Consider the following 25,032-nt stretch of genomic DNA (forward strand, 5'->3'; position numbering starts at 1 on the left):
TAACAATTGGAAACCAAAAGTTAAAAAAGGTACCATTCATAATATCTCCAAAAATACAGAACTTTGGGATAAATCTAACAAAACATGTACAGGATCTGTATGTAAAATCTATAAAACACCAATGAAAGATATTTTAAAAAGATTAAATACAGAGGAATATACCATATACATAGATTAGAATATTCAATATATCTAAGATGCCAATTGTCTCACAGTCATTGTAGAAATAGTTTGGTGATTTCTCAAAGACTTAAACATAGAATTAGCATATGACCTAGCAATTCTACTCCTAGGTATATGCTCAGGACAAATGAAAACATAACATATCCACACAGAAACATAGACACAAATGTCTATAGCAGCATTATTCATAATAGCCAAAAGATGGAAATAACCCAAATGCCCATTAGCAGATGAACAGATAAACAAATTGTGGCATATCCATACAATGAAATACTGTTCATCCATAAAAAGGAACAAAATACTGATATATTCTACAACTTAGATGAACCTTGAAAACATTATGCTAAACAAAATAAGCCAGACACAAAAGGTCAAATATTACATTATTACTTTATATGAAATATCTATAATGGGCAAGAAAGAAATCAGACAGAAAGCAGATTAGTGATTACCAGGAGATGAGTGTTACCAGCAGGGTAACAATCACTTAATGGATATGGGGAGTTTTTCTGAGGTGATGAAAATGTTTTGGAAACAGAGAGAGGCACTGGTTTCATAACACTGTAAATGCACTAAATGCCACTGAATTGTACAATTTAAAATGGTTAAATTACATGTTTTGTGAATTTTACCTCAATGAAAAATAAAGATGCTAATTTTCACCAAACTGATCTATACATTTAAATACAATTCCAATCAAAATTCCAGAAGAAATGTTTGTGGCTTCAGATAAACTAATTCTAAAATTTACATGGAAAGGCAAAATTGAACTCATAGTACTTAATCTTAAGAATTGCTATAGGGCTATAGTAATCAAGACACTAAAGTACTGGCAAAGGCACAGATACATAGATCAGTGCAAAAGAATGAAACAATTCAGAAACAGACCCACACAAATTTGGCCATTTGACGTTTTACAAAGGTGTAAACGCAAGTCAATGGTGAAAAAAGTCTATTAAACAAATGGTGGTATTGTGACAACTGGACATCCATATGCCAAAAAAGGGGCGGGAACCTCAACCTAAACATGCCTTATGTAAAACTTCAGTCAGAATAGATCATGGATAGAAATGTAAAACCATAAAATTTTTAGATGAGAAGAGACAACTGTTATGACCTGAGTTTACATAAAGAATTGCTAAAGGAGACATCAAAAGCATAATCATTAAAAGATAAAATTGAAGGGCACCTGGGTGGTTCAGTTGGTTGAGTGTCCGACTCTTGATTTCAGCTTAGGTCATGATCCCAGGGTTGTGGGATCGAGTCCCGTGTCAGGCTCCATGCTTCGCATGGAGCCTGCCTAAGATTCTCTCTCTCTCTCTCTCTCTCTCTCTCTCTCTCTCTCTCTCCCTCCCTCCCTCCCTCCCTCCCTCTGCCCCTCTCCTTCACTTGTAGTCTCTAAAAAATAAATAAATAAAATTGAAGACACTGGACTTTTCTAGAAAATGTAAGTGCTTACTTTAAGAAAGAAAGTGTTAAGAATGAAAGACAAGGTATAGACTAGGAGAAAATATATCTGATAAGAGACTTGAACTCAGACTATAAAGAAATTTCAAAGCTCAACACTTAAGAAATAAAAAGCACAACTAAAAAAAGGAGCAAATGTTGGAAGATGGAGGAGTAGGAGGATCCTGATCTTGCTTGTCCTACAGACTTACCAAGGTAACAGCCACATCAGTGCAACTGACACTGAAAATGACCAAAGGCTGGTAGAACAGACATTACACAGTTAATTGTAAACAGGAGGCCACATCAAAAGGGTAGGAGGGATGGAGATGAGACTAATCACAAACAGAAGGGACACTACAAGCACAAAGAAGTGAGAAGATCAGACCCCACCCCAGGCACAGAGGACCCACACTGGAAAGACGAGTTTCTGTAACATTTGGCTTTGAAAAAGAAGTGGGGCTTCACTTTGAGAGTTTTTACACTCAGCAGGGCTTACCTCCAGGTACTTTAAAAACCAGTGGGCTTAGATCCTGGGAAGAGCTATATTATATTCTGGAGAATTGGGGGGCAATAGGAAATTGGGACCCAGCCCTTCAAGGGCCAGTAAAACAAATAACTTGGCCAAGATACAGCACAGAAGCAGCAGTTTGAAAACCACCTGGGATATACTGAAGATTTATTTACTAATCTCAGAACTTGCACTAGAGGAGCAGGAATTTTTAGGAGACCTCTCCAAGAACAAAACTGTTGGTAGGCACCAAATTTCTTTCCCTGTCCCCAGTGTGGATAGCAGGTCACTTGTGGGAACCAGTGTAAACACTGTCTACCTATCTTGCTAGCACCATGTGCCCTTCCCCCTTCCTCTCCTGCCAATCGGTCCATCCAACCTACCCCACTGAAGAGAGAGGTCTCCCTCCAAAGCTACTCCTGTCCCAATATGCTCTGCAAGGAACCCCAGCAGAGAAAAGCACCAGTCCAAAGTGACTACTGTCTGGGAGAGAAGGGAAGATAACCATACACACCAGTATGCCCTCAGTCCCAGTGCCCGAACCTTATAACTGGCAGCAGAGAGATAGTGCCCTGCCCATCAGTCCTAGACTGGGGGCAGGCATCTTGTCCAACTGTCAGGTCCACCGATCAATGAAAGCCTCTGGGAGTACAATATAGAGACTTCCCTGTAGGTCAATGTGACTACAGCCCCAGGAGATGAGCTGAGGGCAGGCAAGTGTGTAACTACTGACACCACCCAACTTATAAGCCCATGGCAAACCCAGACAGGCTCTTTAACAGCACAGGGACCAAATCCTGCCCTGTGTGCCCAAAGTAGGCAGAGTAGGTCATTGCAACCAAGTGGACTGAAGGTATACGTGGCTCAGTTACAATAGTAGAGGCACACCCACCCACAAAAGAGACACCTCTAACTTGTCTGGTTCTGGTGAACAGGGGACATTGTGCTAAAGGGCACCACAGGACCACTTCTTCATAAGGTCACTACTTTCAAGATCAGGAATTGTAGCCTAATTTCCTAATAGACAGAAACAAAGACAGAGTCAGACAAAATGAGGAGACAGAGGAATATGTATGAAATCAAAGAACAGGACAAAACCACAACAAAACAGCTAAATTAAATGAAGTAATATGCCTGTTAAGAGAATTCAAAGTAATGGTCATAAAAATACTCACTGGACTTGAGAAAAGAATGAAGGATCTCAGTGAGACCTTTAACAAAGAGCCAGAAAATATAAAAAAGACCCAGTCAGATGCCAATAACTCAATAACTGAAATAAAAATATACTAGAAGGAATCAATAGCAGATTAGAGGAGGAAGAATAATGGATCAGCAATCTGGAAGACGGTAATGGAAAGCAACCAAGCTGGGCAGCAAAAAGAAAAAAAATGAGAATTGGTTAAGGAACTCAATAACATTATCAAGTATAATAACATTCACATTATAAGGATCACAGAATCAGAAGAAAAGAGAGAGAGAAGGGAGCAGAAAATTTACTTGAAGAAATAATAGCTGAAAACTTTCCTAATCTGAGGTAGGAAACAGATATCCTGATCCTGGAAGCACAGAGAGTACCCAACAAAATTATCCCAAGGAGGACCACAGCAAAACACATGATAATTAAAATGGCAAAAAGCAGTGATAAAGAGAGAATTTTAAAAGTAGCAAGAGAAAATGAAACCATTACATACAAGAGAAACCCCGTAAGGTTATCAGCTAATTTCTCTGCAGAAACTTGTCAGGCCAGAAGGGAGTGGCATCATATATTCAAAGTGCTGAAAGGAAAAAACCTGCAACCAAGAATATGCAAACCCACCAAGGACATCATTCAGAACAGACAGACAGATAAAGAATTTCCCAGACAAAAAAAAAAGTTAAAGGAGTTCATCACCAATAAACCAGCCCTGCAAGAAATGTTAAAGGGAATTATTTGAGTGGAAACAGAAGGCCTTAATCACAAGAAAATAATGGGAAAAAATTTCACAGGTAAATGCAAACACATAATAAAAGTAGTACATAAATCACTTATCAAATCAGTATGAAGGTTAAAGCACAAAGACAGTAAAATCAATTATATCTATAAAATCAGTCAAGAGGGGCGCCTGGGTGGCTCAGTCGGTTAAGTGGCCGACTTCAGCTCAGGTCATGATCTCGCGGTCCGTGAGTTCGAGCCCTGCGTCGGGCTCTGTGCTGACAGCTCAGAGCCTGGAGCCTGTTTCGGATTCTGTGTCTCCCTCTCTCTGACCCTCCCCCGTTCATGCTCTGTCTCTCTCTGTCTCAAAAATAAATAAACGTTAAAAAAAATTAAAAAAAAATCAGTCAAGGGATTCACAAAAGAAAAGGATGTAAAGTATGATGTTATATACATAAAACACGGGGAGTGGTAAAAATTTAATGTTTTAAGTGGGTACCAACTTAAGCGACCATCAACTTAATATAGACTGCTATAGGCATAAGATGTTATTATGAACCTAATGGTAACCACAAATCAAAAACTTGTAATACATACACAAAAAATAAAGAGAAAGGAATCTAAGCATATCACGCAAAAATGCAATTAAACTACAAGGGAAGAGAGCAAAAGAACTACAGAAATAACTGAAAAACAAATAACAATGGCAATAAGTACATACCTTCCAATAATTACTTTAAATGTAAATGGACTAAATGATCCAATCAAAAGACACAGGGTGGTTGAATGGAGAAAAGAGCAAGACCCATCTATAAGAGGCTCACTTCAGACCTAAGATATATGCAGACTGAAAGTGAAAGGATGGAAAAACATTTACCATGCAGATGGAAGCGAAAAGAAAGCTGGGTAGCAATACTGATGTCAAACAAAATAGACTTCATTTTTATAAGTTTACTTATTTATTTTGAGAGTGAGAGAGTGCAAGAGTATGAGCAGGGGAGGGGCAGAGAGAGAGGGAGAGAGGATCCCAAGCAGGCTCCGTGATGTCAGCGCAGAGCCCGATGCAGGGCTTGATCCCATGAACTATGAGATCATGACCTGAGCTGAGATCAAGAGTTGGACACTTAACTGACTGAGCCACTCAAGCACCCCTGATATCAAACAAAATAAACTTTAAAACAAAGACTGCAACAAGAGACAAGGAAGGACACCACCTAATGATAAAGTGAACAATCCAACAAAAGGATAGAACAATTATAAATATTTAAGCGCCCAACATGGAATCACCTAAATACATAAAACAACTATTAACAAAGTAAGGATCTGCAGTAAGGATCAATGCAAGGATAATTCAGACAGAAAATCAACAAGGAAACAATGGCTTTGAATGACACATTGGACCAGATGGTCCTAATAGATATATTCAGAATATTTCAACTAAAAAGAGAATACTCATTCTTTTTAAGTGCACATGGAGCCTTCTTCAGAATAGAACACCTGTAAAGCCATGAAACAAGTCTCAATAAATTTAAAAAGACTGAAATCGTACGATGTATCTTTTCTGACTACAACAGTATGAAACTAGAAATCAACCACAAGACTAACTCTGGAAAAAGCACAAATACATGGAGGCTAAATAACATGCTACTCAACAGTGAATGGATGAACCAAGAAATCAAAGAGGAAATTTTAAAAACACATGGAAACAAGTGAAAATGAAAACACAATTGTCCAAAATAACTGGAATGCAGAAAAAGGTGTTCTAAAAGGGAAGATTACAGCAATACAGGCCTACTTAAACAAACAAGAAAAATCTCAAATATACATCCTAACCCTACACCTGAAGGAGATAGAAAAAGAACAAAGCTAAGCTGAGTAGAAGGAAAGACATAATAATGAGTAGAGCAGAAATAAATAAAATGGAGACCAAACAATAGAACACATCAATGAAACAACTGGTTCTTTGAAAATATAAACAAAATGGATAAACCTTTAGCCAGACTCATCAAGAAAAAGAGAGAACTCAAAATCAGAATGAAGGAGGAGAAATAACAACCACACCACAGGAATACAAAAGATTATAAGAGAATACTCTAAACACTTATATGCCAACAAATTGGACAACTGAGAAAAAATAGATAAATTCCTAGAAACATATAACCTTACACAACCGAATCATGAAGGAATACAAAAATATGAACTGACCAATTACCAGCAATGAAATTGAATCAACAATCAAAAAACTTGCAGCAAACAAAACTCCAAGACCTTCACAGGTGAATTCTAGGCTTCACAGGTGAATTTTACCAAACACTTACAGAAGTATTAATACCCACCTATTCTTCTCAAATTATTCCAAAAAAAATAAAAAAACAGAAGAGGAAGGAAAGCTTCCAAATTCATCCTGCAAGGCCACCATCACTCTGATACCGAAACCAGATAAACACACTAAAAAAAGAAAACTACAGGCCAGTATCTCTGATGAACACAGATGCAAACATCCTCAACAAAATAGTAGCAAACTAAAGCCAACAATACATTTAAAAAATTATTCACCACGCTCAAGTGGGATTTATTCCCAAAATGCAAGGGTGGTTCAATATTCACAAATCAATCAATGTGATACATCATATCAATAAGAGAAAGATTAAAAACCATTTCAATAGATGTAGAAAAAGCACTTGACCAGGTACAACATCTATTCATGATATAAATTCTTAACAAAGTAGGTTTAGAGGGAACATATACTTCAACATAATAAAGGTCATATATGAAAAACCCACAGAGAACATCCTACTTGATGGAGAAAACTGAGAGCTTTTCCCCTAAGATCAGGAACAAGACAAGGATGTCTACTCTCACCACTTTTGTTCAACATAGTACTGGAAGTCCTAGCCACAGCAGTCAGACAAGAAAAAGAAATAAAGGGTATCCAAATTGGTCAGGAAAAGTAAAACTCTCACTATTTGCAGATGACATAATAAAACCCTAAAGATATCACCAAAAATTCACTAAACTGATAAATAAATTCAGTAAAGTTGTAGGATACAAAATTATATATAGAAACCTGTTGCATTTCTATATACTAAAAATGAAGTAGCAGAAAGAAAAACTAAGGAAATAATTCCAGTTACAACTCCACCAAAAATAACAAAATACCTAGGAATGAACTTATTTAAGAAAGTGAAAGACCTGTACTTTGAAAAACTATAAAATGCTGATGAGAGAAACTGAAGAGAACACAAACAAATAGAAAGATATTCTATGCTCATGGATTGGAAGAACAAATATTGTTAAAATGTCCATACCACCCAAAGCAATCTACAGATTTAATGCAATCCCTTTCAAAATGCCAACATTTTTTCACAGCACTAGAACAAATAACACTAAAATTTGTATCGACCCACAAAAGACCCTGAATAGTCAAAGCAATCTTAAGAAAGAAGAACAAAGCTGGAAGTTATCACAATCCCAAATTTCAAAATATGCTACAAAGCTGCAGTAGTAATCAAAACAGTATGGTACTGGCACAAAAACAGACACATAGATCAATCAAACAGAATAGAGAGGCCAGAAATAAGCCCATACCTATATGGTCAATTAATCCACAACAAAGGAGGCAAGAAGATACAATGGAGAAAAGACAGTCTCTTCATTAAATGGTGACAGGAAAACAGGACAGCTACATGCAAAATAATGAAACTGGACCACTTTCTTAGACCATACATAAAAATATACTCAAAATGGATTAAGGACCTAAATGTGTGACCTGAAATCATAAAACTCCTAGAAAGTAAACATATGCAATAATCTTGACAATGGACATAGAAACATTTTTCTAGCTATGTGTCCTTGGGCAAGGAAAACAAAAGCAAAATTAAAGTATTTGGACTACACCAAAACACAATGCTTTTGCAGAGCAAAGGAAGCCATCCACAAAACAAAAAGGCAGCCTACAGAATAGGAGAAAATATTTGCAAATGATATATTCAATAAGGGATTAATCTCCAAAAAATACAAAAACTTAAACAACTCAACACCAAAAAAAGCAAATAAATACTCTGATTTAAACATGGGCAGAGAACCTGTACAGACGTTTTTCCAAAGACAACCTACAGATGGCCAAACATGGAAAAAATGCTCAACATCAATAATCATCATGGAAATGCAAATCAAAACCACAATGAGATATCACTTTATATCTGTCAGAATGGCTAAAAATCAAAGACAAGAAATAACAACCGTTGGGCAGGATGTGGAGAAAACAGAACTCTTGTGTACTGTTGGTGGGAATGCATATTGATGTGGCCACTGTGGAAAACAATATGAAGGTTCCTCAAAAAAATTAAAAATAGAATTACCATATGATCCAGTAATGTCACAATGTCACTACTGGGTATTTACGCAAAGAAAATAAAAACACTAATTTGAAAAGATATATGCACCTCTATGTTTATTGCAGCATTATTTATAATAGCCATGATATAGAAGCAACTCAACCACAGATAAGCCCATCCACAGATCAATGAATAAAGAAAATGTGGTATTACACACACACACACACACACACACACACACACACACACTGAACTATTACTCAGCCATAGAAAAGAATGAGATCCTGCCATTTACAACAGTGTGGAGGGACCTACAGAGTATAATGCTAAGTGAAATAAGTCAGAGAAAGACAAATACAACATGATTTCACTCATATGTGGAATTTAAGAAACAAAATGAAGGAACAAACAGAAAAGGAGACAAACAAAAAACTAGAATCTTTATAGAGAACAAACTGGTGGTTGCCAGGGCAGGTGGTTATGGGGAATGGGTGAAATAGATAAAGGGGATTAAGAGAACACCTATCTTGATGAGCAGTGAGTCACATACAGAACTGTTGAATCTTTATATTGTATACCTGGAATTAATATAACACTCTATGTTAATTATACCTCTAAAAAAATATAGGCAAGTAATTCAAAGCGTCTATTTAAAGACATCTCAAAAGAGAGATGCATGAATGGTCAATAGATACATCATTAGACATTAGAAAACCCATTAAATGACATATCACTATACACTTATTAGGATGGCTAAAATAAATACAATGACAATACCAAGTGCTGAAAAGTATGTGGAGCAATTGGAACTCTCATACATTATTGGCAGGAATGTAAAGTGGCACAACCACTCTGGGAAACACCTTGGCCATTTCTTATCCACTGCCCATACAGTCCAGGAATCCCATTCTAAGGCATTTACCCTAGAGAAATGAAGACTCATGTTCACACAAAAGCCTGCACATGAATGTTCACAGCAGCTCATCCAAAGCTATAAACAACCCAAATGTCCTTCAACGGGTGAATGGATAAAGAAACTGTGGTTTACAATGGATGAGAGCAGTAAAAAGGAAACATCTATTGATACATAAGAACATCTATACTGAATAATAGATGCTAATCTGAAAATATTATATACTGCGTAACTCCATTTACATGACATTCTGGCAAAGGCCAAAACCACAGGGATGGAGATGAAATCGGTGGTTGCTAGGCGTTAGGGTAGAGGGAGAGCACAGTTACCAAGGGACAACATAAGGGAGTGTGAGGAGGTTCTGTATGCTCATTATGGTGGTGGTTACAAGAATCTAAACATGTTATAGCAACAAAGCCAATTTTACTTCATGCTGATTTGAAAAATAAAATTTAAAAAACCCTTTATCAAAAGGGAAAAGAGACTGAAAAGAAAGGAACAGAGCTTTCAACTTGAGGTGTTGTGCAAAGAGCTTTAAGAAAAAGGACTAAAATAAAACCAGAAATTAATAGTAAACAAACAAGATGATTAGTAGTCAAATGAACTAAATAAACAAACTACTGTTAAACACCATGACAAGTACAGCCAATCCCAAGAAGGAAATGTCAACTCAAAATCAGTAATTCTATTAACATATATTATAATTAACAAATTAACAGAGAAAAACTATGCACTTATAATCAAAAGATGCCAAAAAAAAACATTTGCCAAAACCTAATTCTGTTTCTGATTAAAACAAACAAACAAAAACCTCTCAAACTAGAGATCGATACTCCCCCCTGAACTTCATGAACACCGCCTATCAGAGACCTACAGAGAGCCCTATGTATCGAGTGGAGAAATACTGGCAGCATTACCTTTAAAGTCAGAAACAATACAAGGACGCCCCCTATCATTGTTACTATTCAACAGTGTGATAAAACTAGAAAAATCTAGAGCTATCGAACACTAGAAAGAAAAGGGATATTATGAGCTAACTTGTGTCCTGCCCCCCCAATTTCATATGTTGAATTCCTAACCCCTAGTACCTCAGAATATGTCTATATTTGGAGATAAGGCTTTCAAAGAGATAATTCAGTTAAAATGAGGCCACTAGGGTGGGCCCTGATCCAATATGTGCCCTTTTAAGAAGAGATTAGGATATACATAGAGACATCAGGGGCCTATGTTCACAAAGGGAAGATCAGGTGAGGAAGCAGTAAGAGGGAGATCATCTGCAAGCCAAGGAGAGGCCTCAGGGGAACCTAACACTGCTAGTACTTTGATTTTGGACTTCCAGCCTCCAGAACCGTGAGAAAATAAATGTCTGTTGTTTAAGCCATATAGTCTGTGGCATTTTGTTATAGCAGCTCTAGCAGACTAAGATAGGGGACACAGATTATCTACCTCAAGAGCCCAAGACCATTAACTGAAACAACTAATAAGAGCATAGTAAGGTAATCCAATACAGGATCAAAATAGAAAAATCAATTATTTTCCTGCATACTAGCAACAGCCAAATGGAAAATGTAATAGATGAAAAGATGCCACTTTCAATAGGAACCAAACTTTAAAACACCTAGTAAATAAACTGAACAGATATACAAGAAAACCCACATGAATAGAGAGATAGACCATGTTTGAAGACAGAAGGACGAGATGGCCTGTTTTGTGACTGCTCATGTCCAAATGACGTCAAAGTCATCCAGAAATTACACTGTTTCCAAAGCAATTTTATTTGGCATGTTATTTTTAACCAATCAGGGATGAATTTTCTCACAATTACAGATAAAGCCCTAGCAATATATGAATACCTACAGACAGAAGCTGAAAATCCTGCAATAGTGCCTCCCACTAGAGGAAGAGAAAATGGTGCCTTTGTTTCCTACAAAACGAAGCTCCGGTGGGAGGAGGATAGCTAAGAAAGCAGATGAGGAAGTTGTGAAGACATTTGCCCTATGTTTAAAAAAGACAAAAAGACTGCTGAAGACTAGGCCCTGAATCAGATTTTAATTTGATGAAGCTGGTATCTATCTTAAGCAAATGCCCTCAAGAACCCACATCTGGAAGGAAAAAGCCTGAGCCCAGGGTTTAAGGCTACAAAGAAACCACTGATTCTGATGCTAGGTGCAAATGCCAATGCCTTGCTAACTGGGCAAGGATTATTATTAGGACTGTCATTATTTGGGTGTTTTGCCTTCAAAGCCACAGAGACTTTGAGGGGTGTGCTCTTAACCCTCTTTTTCTTGTAAGCCCTATTATTTTTAGTGTACACATTTTCAGGACAAGAAGTTTTTCAAGAATACATACATCCCATTAGAGCAGAAAGGCCTCTCTGATGGAAGATGTCAGTCTCCATAAATTTATCTACAAATGCATGAGATCCTAATTAAAAAAATCCTAATATAATTTTCCATGTAATTTGACAAGCCGATTCTAAAATCCATCTGGAATAGAAAAAACTCAATAATGGCCTGGAAATTCAGGAAAAATAAGAACAAGTAGATCAGTATCTCCTTATTAAACTGCCTTTCTCGTGTTGCTGGGTAAAGCAGGGAACAAAAGGAAGTAGTTAGGCCAGGGGCAGATGTCTTAGCTGTAGGCTGATTCGACTATCTGCTGAAGGTATGGTGGGTGGCCAGGGGAACTTGGAAGGCCCCTAAGACCAATCACAGCTCCACTCAGAGATGATGGGCTTGCTGAGCATTTGTGCTCTCTTTAGGTCTAAAGCAAGTTCTGCAGAGGGGATCTGTCCTACCAGACACAAGGCCCATTGTAACTAACCTATGTGGTATTACAAAAGGAATGGACAAATTTTACAGAACAGAAAATATTAATAATATCTAACACTTATCATGTGCTGGGCAATGTTCTGAGTGCTTTATGTAGATTAATTCATTTAATCCTCACAACAATCTATGAGGTAGGTACTATTAGAGAAGCACAGAGAGGTTAACTAGTTTGTCCAATTATATAGCTATTAAAGGTCAGAACTGGAAATAGAGTAGAAAAACAAATCCACATACACATGGGAATTTAATTTATGACAAAAGCAGAACTTCAAACCAGGGGGATAATGATGAACCAGTCAATAAATGGTGTCAGAGCAAATAACTATCCATATGGGAAAAAATTACATTTACATTCTTACCTCCCACAATTCATAAAACTTAATTCCAGAGAAAGAGATACAATTTTGACTTCTACACACGCTTTAGGTAAAAATATAAGAAAGTTTTCTTATACGAGACATAAAATACAAAAAAAAAATCGATAAAGATGACTATGTAAAAACTGAAATCTTCGACATGCTAAAAGATACCATAAATAAAATACAAGCAACAGACTAAAAGAAAACATTTTGCAACATTTCCAGAATATAAATTAAAAAAAAACCACTCTAGGGGTGGCCTGGGTGGCTCAGTCGGTTGAGCGTCCGACTTCGGCCCAGGTCATGATCCCACGCTTCGTGGGTTCGAGCCCCACAATGGGCTCTGTGCTGACAGCTCAGAGCCTGAAGCTTGCTTCAGATTCTGTGCCTCCCTCTCTCTCTGCCCCGCACCCCCCGCACTCTGTCTCCCAAAATAAATAAACATTAAAAAAAATTATTAAAAAAAAACACTCTAACAAATCTAGAATATATAAAGAACTCCTACATAGCAATAAAAAAATCAACATCCTAATAGAAAAATGGGGGAATGAATCAATTCACAGAAAATAAATTTAAAAAGAGCCAATAAGCATATAAAACAAACTGAAACACCATTTCTTTTGCTATCAGATTTGCAAAAAATTAAGAAGACTGATGATATCCACAGCTGGTAAGGCTGTGGGGAAACATGTATGTCTCATACACTGCTCATATACTGGCCCTTTTGGAGGGGAAATTTGGCACTATTAACATTTATTTTATACATACCTTTCAATCCAGCAGGTCTAGCTACCCTATAGAAATGTTAGCTGGCACATGCACACTAAGAGTTATTTACAAGCATTTTCAATGCAGCATTGTTAGTCAAACTAAAAAATCAGAAACAACCTAAATGTTAATCAGAAGGCAATGGTTAAACAGATGGTGGCACATCTATGCTATAGGCTACTATGCAACAGGTAGATCTCAATGTTATTGATCAAGCAGATAGATCTCCATGTGATATCAGTGATATCGAAAGATATCCAAGCAAGTTGTAGAACCATGTATACTACACAAAACCCTATCTATTTATGTCCACATGTGGTTGTAAGTACAAGAAAATGAAAGGTATACATCAACTAATAGCACAGGTTACCTTCAAGTAACCTTCCTCAGAGGAGGAAGAGTATTAGTCAAAGGGCTCTTTTGCTTTCTCAGTCTTGTTTGAATTTTGATCAATGAGAATTTAAAAAAACCAACATTAAAACCCACATTAAAGTCAACTGCACTATATAAAAAAAGTGCTTTATATACTGTAGTACTTAATAAATCTTAACTTAAAAAAAGGTCATCTCTTAAATGTAAAAAGCCCGCTGAAAGGTCATTATATACCTTTGCAAGGGATGAACCAAACAGAGAAGTGGAAGTGATGGAGGTAAAACAGGCAAGAAGGGAAAAAAGAATTACCAGCAAAGGAGGCTAGACAATTTTAAAAATGGATGATAGCTAATTATAATGGCTACCATTTTTTGAGGGTCTTCCATGAGCAAGACAATGTGCCAGGTGCTCTGGACAAACACCATCTCTAATTCTTGAATCAACCTGTAGGTATTTCCATTTTACACATTAAGAAAACATGGCTCAAAGAAGGCAAGCATCAGGCTTAAGGCAAGGTCTTTGCTCACTACTGTCCCAGGTTATCCTGGATTGGGACTGGGTTTGAGACTGGGACTAGGGGGAGCGCTTCTGGCCTGGACCCTTACTATACTCTGCATCCTTGAAGCATGCTCCCAAGCTGTCCTGTTCATCCAGACTGGCATTCTCTTCCTCCTCCTCGCTCTCGGTTCTCCAGTATGCTGGACGCTTGATGGGCCGCTTCCCTGGGGTGCGCTGGGAAGCAGGACTGCTAGACACTGTGCCCAGCCCACTGCTGGAGCTCCCACTGCTTCGGTCCTGGCCCCCAGTCCACCAGGCCTGCAGGCTGGAGGTAGCTGGTGAGGACGATGAGGACTGCAGGTTGGCCATGCACAGCATGCCTTGGATGGCCTCCTGAGTGCTGGGAGAGGCAGGGGCCTCGCTGCAAGGGACAGGAGAAATGCTGAGGGAGTTTCTGTAGTTGTCAGAGGAAAATAGTCATCAGAACAGTCAGGGAGAAGGGACAATAGTGGAGCTTAGGGTGGGAGGAAGGAGAGAACAATTCCAGATGAGAAACCAGAAATCAAGCCAATGGACCAAGACAGTATATCAAAGACTGTCTTCACATCAAGGCCAGTCCTTCTTGCCTCAAGTCTTTCCGCAGACAGCAGGAAGGTGGCAAAAAGAGGGGTGCACCTCCCTCACTGTTCGCCCATGCTGAATTCTTTCATTTTTTAAACAAGGCCCAGAAAAGGCCCGGTTTTCCTTCCATGCCCCTTCCAGTCCCTCTTCCAAGTCCCAAAAAACCCCAAATTGATCCCTTTTGAAGTCTATATATACATCCACTTTCTGTCAGATCTTAAGTTCCCCAGGACAGATTTCATGTCTGTTTTAGTCTCTCAGCCTGAATGCCTTTGCTAATTCTTTGTCCCTTTAAATATCTTGATAAATATCTGCTGATTGGCTGATCTAGTCTTTTGGGTGGGGGTGGGAGGGTGTGGCATCTGATCACCTGGAAAGGGGAGATCAAAGACAGTACTCACGTGAGGGCAGCATAGTCAGGTCCCCCCACCTGCCTGCTGGCCTTGAGCAGATCAAGAATTCCACCAGCACCACTCCCATTCCCAAGCTTGCCTTCGACCCCTTCTACCATGTCCTCATCTGTTGTATAGTCCTCCTGTTGGGGAAAGAGGATATCACCTCAGCTGCTGAGGGTTGGTCTAGTTAGGCCCCAATACAGTGTTGACATTTTCACTCCGGATACTAGTATCTTCTAAGCACCAAGTATTTTAATCTTCACAGCATCTTGGTGAGGTAGGTATTGTTAACTCCCATTTTACAGATAAGGAAGCTAAGGCTCAGTAAATAATTTGTGTAACATCATAATCAGATATTCCAAATCAGATACTCTTTCTGCTACATTGCAGTGCCTTTTCTTCTACCCGGCATTAAAGGATTTTGTTAATGTTTGTTTGTTTGTTTGTTTGTTTGGAAACACAGAAAGTGTGAGTGGGGGAGGGGCAGAGAGAGATGGAGAGGGAGAAATCCCAAGCAGGCTCCATGCTGTCAGTGCAGAGCCTGACGTAGGGCTCTATCTCACAAATGGTGAGATCATGACCTGAGCCAAAATCAAGAGTTAGAAGCCTAACCGAGTGAGCCAGCTAGGCACTCCACTGCATTAAAGGATTTTTAAAATATGTCAACTAAATTATGATCTCCCAGTTATATGCTTAGCTGTACTTAGCACACAATCTTTCACTTAATAAATATTTTAGGAATTGAATGCATAGGATATCTTTTTACCTCCGACTAGAATGACAATCTGTCTTCTGTCTCTGTAACCAGAATGGCAGAAGACTAGACACAGAGCAGGCTCCTACCTCAATGTCAAACTCAACTTCTCCTGGTTCCCGAACTCGGTTGGGGTCAGAGCAAGGCTTTGCACGGGGCAACTTTCGAGGAAATTCTAGAAAATAATGAAATGCATTTATCATGAAGCTAAGATAAGCATCTAAGCCAAACACCCAGGGGGAAAAGACTGTAATTTTCCTAAAAGTAATGACCACAGAAAACTAATTGAGGGAGGTTTGGACTGGTTTATATATAAATCTCTAGAGCAGAGAATACATGGAGGCCTAAAGAGCTTGTAAATCAGAATGTCAAAAAGCTCAGGCCTAAGGCCTCTGGTCTATCAAGGGTACCAGAAACAAATGTGAAATGGGCAGGGAAGGAACAAGAAAGAATAGGTACACACTTGGTCTTATTATCAAGGTTGCCTTCTCCTTTCCCAATCTCTCGTCAATTTGCAGTTCATCATCTGAATCCAAGTCAAATTCATCCTCCATCACCTGTTCCACCACCAGCCTAGCCTTATCTGCTTTCTTTGTGAGCTTGGCTCGCCGAGACTTAGATAAGCTCTTTACCCTCTTGGCACTAAAAAGAAAGAGAAGGAGAGCATAAAAAGTCACATTCAATATTCTTAAGAAGGCAAGCCCCACCCCCCAAACTGGTCTACAGATTCAATGCAATCTCTATTAAAATCCAGCTAATTTCTTTTGCATAAATTAATAAGCTGATACTAAAATGTATATAGGCATACAAAGGACTTAACATGGGCAAATGAATTTTGAAAAAGAACAAAGTTGGAGGACTTTTACTACTTGGTTTCAAAATTTACTATAAAACAACAATAATCAAGATAGTGTGATATGAGCATAAGGACAGACATATACAACAGTGGAACAGAGCTGTGAGTCTAAAACTAACCCTTAAATTTATGGTCAGTTGCATTCTGCCAAAGGTGCCAAGGCAATTCAGTGGGAGAAGGGATGGTCTTTTCAACAAATGGTGCTAAGATAACTGGGTATCACATGCAAATAAATGAATGTGGATTCTTACCTCACATCATATACAAAAATTAACTCAAAATGGATCCTGGAGATAAATGTAAAGCTAAAACTATAAAACTTCTAAAAATAAATACAGGAAAATATCTTTATGACCTGGGATTAGGTAAAAATCAACACATTTGTGCTTCAAAAGATACCATTAAGAAAGTGAAAAGATAAGCCATAGACTGGGAGGAAATATTTACAAGTCATTTATTTGGGAAAGGATTTGTATCCAGAATATTTAAATAACTTTTAGAACTCAATAATAAGACAAGCCAATTTAATAATGAGCAAAAGATCTGAATAGACATTTCTCTAAAGATGATATACAAATGCCCAATAATCACACAAAAAGATGCTTAGTATCAGTAGTTATTGGGAAAACGCAAATCAAAACCACAATGAGATACCACTTAATATCCATTAGAATGGCTATAATAAAAAAGACAGACAATAACAATGTTAGCCAGTATACTTCTGGTGGGAACATAAAGTAGTACACACACTTCAGAATAAATTTTGGCAGTTTCTTAAAGAGTTAAACATAACGTTACCATATGACCCAAAATTTTACTGAGAAATGAAAACATATGCCCATACAAAAACTTGTATGCAAATGCTCATCACACCATTATTCATAATAGTCAAAAAGTGGAATCACTCCAAATGACTGTCAGCTAGTTAATGGATAAACAAAATATGGTATATCCATAGAATGGTATACTATTCAGCAGTAGAAAGGAACCAATTAATGATACATACTACATCATGGATGAATCTCAAAAACAAGTGAAAGAAGCCAGACATAGAAGACCACATATTATATTTTTCCATTTATATGAAATGTCTAGAAAAGACAAATCTACAGAGACAGAAAGTAGATTAGTGGTTGCTTGGGCTTGGAGAAGAGAACCAAAGGACTAAGTATGAGTGAGCATGAGGCATCTTTTCGGGGTGATAGAAATGTTCTAAAATTGGACTGTGGTGATAGTTGCACATTCTTTAAATTTACTAAAAGTCATTTAATTGTATACTTAAAGCAGGTATGGTATATAAATTATACCTCAAAAAAAGCTATTAAAAATACATAAAGGGGCACCTGGGTGGCTCAGTCAGTTGAGCATAGGACTTTATTTCGACTCAGGTCGTGATCTCATGCTTTGTGAGTTCGAGCTGTACACTTGGGTCTGTGCTGACGGTGCAGACCCTGCTTGGGATGCTCTCTCTCCCTCTCTCTCTGCCCCTCCCCTGCTTACACTTGTGCTCTGTCTCTCTCAAAACAAACAAACTTTATATGTATATATACACATACTTCCTATATACATATATGTATATATATATACTTCCTATATATGTGTATATATAGATGTATGCATGTATATGTATGTGTATATATATATATATAGGAAATGGAAAAAATTAAAAATTTAAAAATGGCTTAAATAATCCTGTTACATATGGCAAACAATATTAACCAGTAAAAACTGTTGAAATAAACCGTATAGTTAAAAAGAAACCAGTTTTTGGTAAATCTGTATACTTGATACATTCAGCAGCCATTTGGTGAACTGGCTTTCTTTCAGTAAATTGGCTGACATTAAATTGATCTGTTTCCTACCCCACAGGGTTTTAGGAGGATTAAATGAGCTAATGAAGAGCCCAACACAAGGCAAGTGCCCAATGGTAGTTAATCTTATAATTAAGTTCTCTGGGCCTCAGTTTCCATATTAATAAAATGGGGATAGCAACACTTCAAGGTTGTTGTGAGGACTAAATAATGTACTAAACAGCTAAAATAAAATCTGACGCAAAGCAGAAGCTCAATAAATGGCAGCTATTTATACCCTGGATCTTTTATTAACTTTTAATTGTGAAAAATGTGTAACATATACAAAAATATAAAAGTATAAAAAACTCTCATGTACCTTACATTCAGCTAAGTTTCAGCAATTATCAATAACCAGTCTTGTTTCGTCTATACCTTGGATTATTCTGGAGAAAAGCCCAGCCATAATATCATATTGTCTGCAAATATTTCTGTACCTTGTCTCTTTAGGTTGACTTAACAGCAGTCTCTGGCAGCTGCAGGAGGTGACAGAAGCAACATAAAAAGAGACTGGTGGGGAAGGGGAAAATGTCTCATTGTATTCTCAACAGCCATTATAGGTTGGATCCTTAGGATTCTCAATTTTTTACTACCCAGGAGATCGACCATGGACAAAGACAATGCTCAACAGTCTATTATTATTTAGTAACTAGATTCTCAAACCCCAAGAACAGCTCTGCTGCTTTCAGAATCTGCCCTGCTCTCACATTCCCTTTTCACTGATTTCTCAGCTAAGTGGGATCTGAAGGCCTTTTCCTACAAAAAGGCTATGAAGGTATCCTTGATGCTTGTATTCCTCTACTGTTCATACTTTACTTGGCTCTTGACTCTTCCTGTCTGGTGTTCTGAGTGTCCAGACGATCACTCTTACGGTCTTCTTCTGCCTCTGCCTATGTGTTTCAGGGTTTCTGATGATCTACTTAGCTTCTGGCTATACCCACACCATCATCACTATCACCACCACCATCACCTTTAATCTTCATCATTTTATTTATAAGAGCTACCATTTATTAAGCATTTACTATGTGTCAGGCCCTGTGATAGGCACTTTACATACATAATCTCATTTAGTCCTCCAACAACCTGAGGGGAAGTTTATCTATAGAAGAAATATAATGAGGACACTAAGGTGCAGGGTTAATTAACTTGTTAAAATCACACAGTGAATTTGTGTCAGAGCTGGGATTCAAACTTGGACCTGCCTGATTCCCAAGCCCGTGCTTTTTGCTGTGAATGCTTTTATTTTATTCTTTTAGAAAATGCTCTGTTAAAAATTATTTTAGGAAAAGTAATACATGCTCATTGTACGCAATTCAAATGCTACTGAAGTAAAAATTTACTCTCCTGGCTCCCTTCTCCTACTTTCCAGAGAGAACTACTATTACAAGTTTGATGTGACAAGTATAAAATATACGATGAATATACTTATTTGCATGAATGTGTACAATTATCTCTAGAAGAAAATCATTGACACTGGTTGTCCACAGGGAAGGGAACTGGGGAACAGGGAGGGGCAGGAACAAAATTTTTCACTAAGTATTCTTCTGTACTTTTTCAATTTTAAACTGCATAAATTAAATTTTAAACCTCTTCAAAAAAAAATTAAAAATGAAGGAAGGGGCACTGGGTGATTCAGTCGGTTGAGTATCTGACTTCAGCTCAGGTAATGATCTCATGGTTTGTAAGTTCAAGCCCCACATTGGGCTTGTTTGTGTCAGCACGGAGCCCACTTCAGATCCTCTGTCCTCCTCTCAAAAATAAACAAACACTTAATAAAAATAAAGAAATATGTATGCCACTTTTCTACACAAACATATACACACGCACACACACATGTACACACACACCATTTTTAAAAATTAAAATGGAACTATTACTATATATTATTTTGTAACCTGATTTTTTCGCTTAAGAATATATCTTGGATATTTTCCCATGTCAATAGATATTTAACTCTTTTTTAATTCAATTCTTTTTAATAGCTACATGCTATTCCACTCTATAGATGTGCCATAATTCATTTAACCAATGCTTACTGATGAACATGTTCCTAATTACTACTACAAACAATGATGCAGTGAACACTGAACATTTCTCTTTACGTACCTGTGCAAATATTTCTGCAAAATTCCTAAAAATCTAATTGCAAAAGGTATATAAAAAAACGAATGTTCTTAACCAGTATGCTATACTTCCTTATTCCTGCCAGTGGTTCTGACCCACTGACTTGCTGAAATTTTTAGAACTTGTATACAAGATTTTTCTCAAACTGCCAATTAGATTCCAGGCCTCTCCCCTAACACAACCATAGTTCTCTGAACTAAGCAATGATATCTCATAATATCTGGGTCCTTCCCCAAGTACAGTAAGCCCCCCCCCACCCATGTTCCAGCCCCAGGTCCTAATTCCATGCCTTGTCTCAGTGACATGTTGCAACTGACAGCCCCAGTATCTCTGTGTTCCTTCTTCCCACCTCACCTGCCATTAGACATCAACAGGGCCAGCGGGCCCTCATTCCCATCAAGGTCCAAGTCTGGCGAGTCATCATCTGAGTCATTCAGGCAGGTACCAGTGATGTTGAACTGCAGAAGGAGGAGGCTCAGTTGTCACCTGTCTGGGACTCCCATGTGAATCACGATGACCAGTTCCTTCCGGTTTCACTGGTTGAGTTCACTGTTAAAATCACCTGAACCAAGGCCTTCTGCTACACTGTCTCCCACCCCCACCCCAAATGATTCCAGGAACAGGAGGTTGACAATGAATGGCTACCCCAGGGGAAACCTATCAATCTTGTAAACCGTGTTCTCTAAAAAGAGGGGAGAGGATCTTCACATGCCCATGGAGAACACCACAATCTTGAAGCAAGGTAGAGCCCCAGAGAAGGGCTTTTCTTAAGGACCTGTTCAAGACTCCAACATGACACTCATATACCATGTTCTTAAATGTCGTTCCCAACCAGCATTTCAAGATTCAGCTCAAGTGTCATTTTTTGAGAGAAGAGCTCCTGATCATAGCTTATGCCCACATAAAATCATCCACCCCTCTGTGTCTCAGGGTCCCCCACACACCCTTGATTATGGCATCCACAATACCTCATTGCACTCATTCGTTTTTATGCCTGCTGTTCTCACTAGCCTGTCAGCCTCTTGAAGGTTACATTCACAGCACCTATCACAGTGCCCAGCACAGACAAGGTCTCAATAAATGCCTGTTATATGAGTGGGACTGGTAGCCAAACACCAGGGGCCCTAAGGGAGGTGGGAAGAGAGGACAATCCTTTTGATACCCTGCTCTTCCAAGGGACCCAAAAGGGCTGGGCTGAACCCATGGGCCAGCACCCACCTTTGCTTTCTGGGAAGAGCCTGTCTTCAGTGCCTGATGATTGTATGTATCCATGAGATTATAGCTCAATTGGCCAGCAGGCCCCAAGGCTGAGCTCTCCTTGCCCTTTCGCTCTGCCTTCTTGAAGAGTTCCTTGGGCTTCAGGCCTTTCTTCTTTGAACCACTTTTGGAGGGCAGTGACAGCCTGGACATGGATACTGAAGTGGAATGGACTGGCCTGGTTAAGGGAATGGAGCCAGCTGGGAAGATCCTCTGCAGCCCAAAGATATTGCTCGTCTTCCCAACGTTCTGTTGGAAGATATCCTACAAGAGTGTTAGTACACGAGGGGGTTAGAGCTTACTCAAGAGTTCTCTCTATGCTAAGAGCAGAGGACTGTTCATGGCACCGGCACTACTGCCATGGAAGTGGCTTACGGATGCTCCACATCTAGATGCACACCCTAGTTTTTTTCACAATGTGTCATCAAGAATTTACGGGGTGGCATATCTTTACCCAGCCATTGACAAATAAGGAGAAGACGAGCAGAGAAAAAGCCCAGCACTACTGTCAAAATTGGAGAGAAAAGACTCCAAATGCAGCTGGCATGAGACAGAAAATACTTGAGTACTAAACTATGGTTCCAACTCTAAGGACTGCAGGATTTGAGAGGAGAGAGGTTCTAGTCCTGATTCTGCTACTAGCTAGCTCTGTGACCACAGGTAAGTGATCTGAACACTCTGAGGCTGTTTGCTTGGCTGTAAAATTAAAGGATCAGACTGGAAAGGTGGTTTTAAAAGATGATCTGTGGCTCCTTTGAACTTCTTGGGAGGAGCCCTGAAGACTGGAAGTAGGTAGAAGGCAAACAAGAGGAACATGTGTAATTCTAAGCCTCTTGTTTTTATCTTATTCACTGCAGCTATGCTTTGATTCAGCTTCCATGTAGGATCTCATTTGAAAAAAAAAGGTTCCACTGCTTTAAAACATTTGAAAGCCAATGGACCAAACATGATCCATCTCTAAGTCCTTTTCTAACAAGCTCAAAATTTTGTATATACAAAATTGGTTTAAGTGCAAAGAGCTGGAGAAAAGGTAGGCCTTGTAACTAAACTCTGAAGGACTGTGACAGATGGGAATGCAGGAAAATGGGGTAGGAGGTGGACAATGTAAGCTATGGTGTAGGCAGTGAAACATGCTGTAAGCAGTGAGGCTAGAAAGCCCAACTTCCCAGTAGCTCACGCTGACCACCCTTTAGCATGGATTTGAGTGCCTATATCCTGAGTGCTAAATGGAAAGTTGACAGCTTCTGAGCTAAAGGAAAATTTAAACTTCCCTAAGTCCAATTCTCCTCTGGTGCCTCTGCTACTTCACCAGCCCACACTGAGTTCTCTCTTTGCTGCAAAGTCTATTAATAACAATGGCTCACATTTATTGAGTACTTACTCTGCCAGGCACTGTTCGAGGGGTTCTACATACATTAGCTCTTAATCCTAACAAAACTCTGAAAAGGTGGTGTTATTCTCCTTTACAGATAAGGATACTAAGGCTCTGAAAGGCTTGCAAGTGACAGAGCAGGAACCAGAACCCAAGTTTCTCTGAGTCTCTTACCATCTACACCTTACTGCCTTGTGGTATAAGCACCTGTTGAAACATGGCTTTGTAATCATGTTTAACATGGAAGAGCTGTCATTTTGTAGAATGCAGAGACTGAGTCAAAATATTAGTAACAACAACTACTACTATGAACTCCACCACCCACTACTACTGTGACCCACCATCAGAATTTATTGAATACCTATTATGTGCCAAGTACTATACTTAGTGCTCAACATCTATTACCTTATGTAACCCTTTTAACAAACTCCTGAGTAGGTATAATTATCCCCACTTTAGAAACAAGGAAACTGAGGCTCAGGCAGTAAACTTCGCCCAGAGTCCTCTACAGGATTCCAAGTTCTTTGTGGGAAGACACTGAATTACGTATTTTAAGCACCTAGCCTAATGTGAGAGACACTCAAGGCACATAATTATTATTTAAATGAATGAATAAACAGAATCTTTGGTGGGGTTTTTCCAACCCTTCCCCTGAGCTCTCAAGCCAACTGAAGAAGCCTGACCTGCCACTTGAGCCTTGAGCCCTTCCCAAACGCCTCCCCTGCTCCCCTGCTTCTTACTTCCACCAGGCGGATCTCCCTAGCCAGATCTTTAATGAGCTGTACGGTCCGTACTGTCTCCGGAATCTCATCCTCGTGGTCTGGCAGAGCCTGTCAAACAAAAGGCATAAGGAATAGACCCACACATAAACGGACAACTGATTTTTGACAAAGGTACCAAGGTAATTCAATGGATAAGGGTAGTTACTCTAACAAATGGTACTGGACCAACTGGATACCCATATGCAAAAAAAAGAACCTCAATCCACATCTTGCACCACACACTCACACACAGGCACACAAACTTAAATTGGATCATAGACTGAAATGTAAAATCTAAAACTATAACCCCTTTAGAAGAAAACAGAGGAGAAAATCTTTGTGACCTTGGGTTAAACGAAGATTTCTGAGGACACAAAAAGCATGAACCATAAAAGAAAAACAACTGATAAATTGGACTTCATAAAAAATAAAATCTTCTCTTCCAAAACCACTATTAAGACAAACCAGAGACTGTGAGGCAGTATTTGCAAAACCTGTATCTGATAAAGGGCAGTGTCAAGAGGTGTGAGGAACTCAATGGTGGGCTTGGGCCATAGCCCTCAAAAAGTCCAGAATCCCTGGGGAGAACGTGGCCTCTTTACTTGTGAGGACAGAGCTCAGTGCTGAGCAGCTACAGGCCCATGGCTAGCTCAACAGCAACCAAGGCTAAGACCTCTTGGTTGTCTCTCTTTTAATTTGTTTGTAATCTTTTTGAATCCTCAAGATTTACATCTTTATGTAGACAGATCTCCCAAGTTTCTCCCTTGTGATTTCTTCTACCAGTTTTCACTTCACTTCTGTATCCAGAGGACTGATAAAAACTCCTCAGCATTACCTTCTTACTTCCCATGGTTTGAATCTTCTTTTTTCCTTGACTCTTTTAATCCATCTTTATTTTGGTGGCTGGGCAGG

At 38.8% G+C, this 25,032-nt stretch overlaps 1 protein-coding gene across 3 annotated transcripts in view; it reads right to left on the reverse strand.

Annotated features, from left to right (window-relative positions):
- Positions 1–25,032, reverse strand: part of PHF8 (PHD finger protein 8) — a 95,472-nt gene that overhangs the window by 25,586 nt on the left and 44,854 nt on the right. For 2 of the 3 annotated variants that reach the window (XM_047843635.1, XM_047843636.1), the window contains 7 exons: positions 24,100–24,189; positions 21,949–22,251; positions 21,085–21,188; positions 16,364–16,542; positions 15,990–16,075; positions 15,153–15,286; positions 14,238–14,551 (listed from right to left, as the gene is read on the reverse strand). In XM_047843635.1, coding sequence (XP_047699591.1) covers positions 14,238–14,551; positions 15,153–15,286; positions 15,990–16,075; positions 16,364–16,542; positions 21,085–21,188; positions 21,949–22,251; positions 24,100–24,189 — 1,210 coding nt within the window. The remainder of the gene's footprint in view (positions 1–14,237; positions 14,552–15,152; positions 15,287–15,989; positions 16,076–16,363; positions 16,543–21,084; positions 21,189–21,948; positions 22,252–24,099; positions 24,190–25,032) is intronic. The other variant, XM_047843637.1, reaches the window with a different exon arrangement.

The sequence above is a fragment of the Prionailurus viverrinus genome, chromosome X (assembly GCF_022837055.1).
Source record: "Prionailurus viverrinus isolate Anna chromosome X, UM_Priviv_1.0, whole genome shotgun sequence".
Taxonomy (NCBI): domain Eukaryota; kingdom Metazoa; phylum Chordata; class Mammalia; order Carnivora; family Felidae; genus Prionailurus; species Prionailurus viverrinus.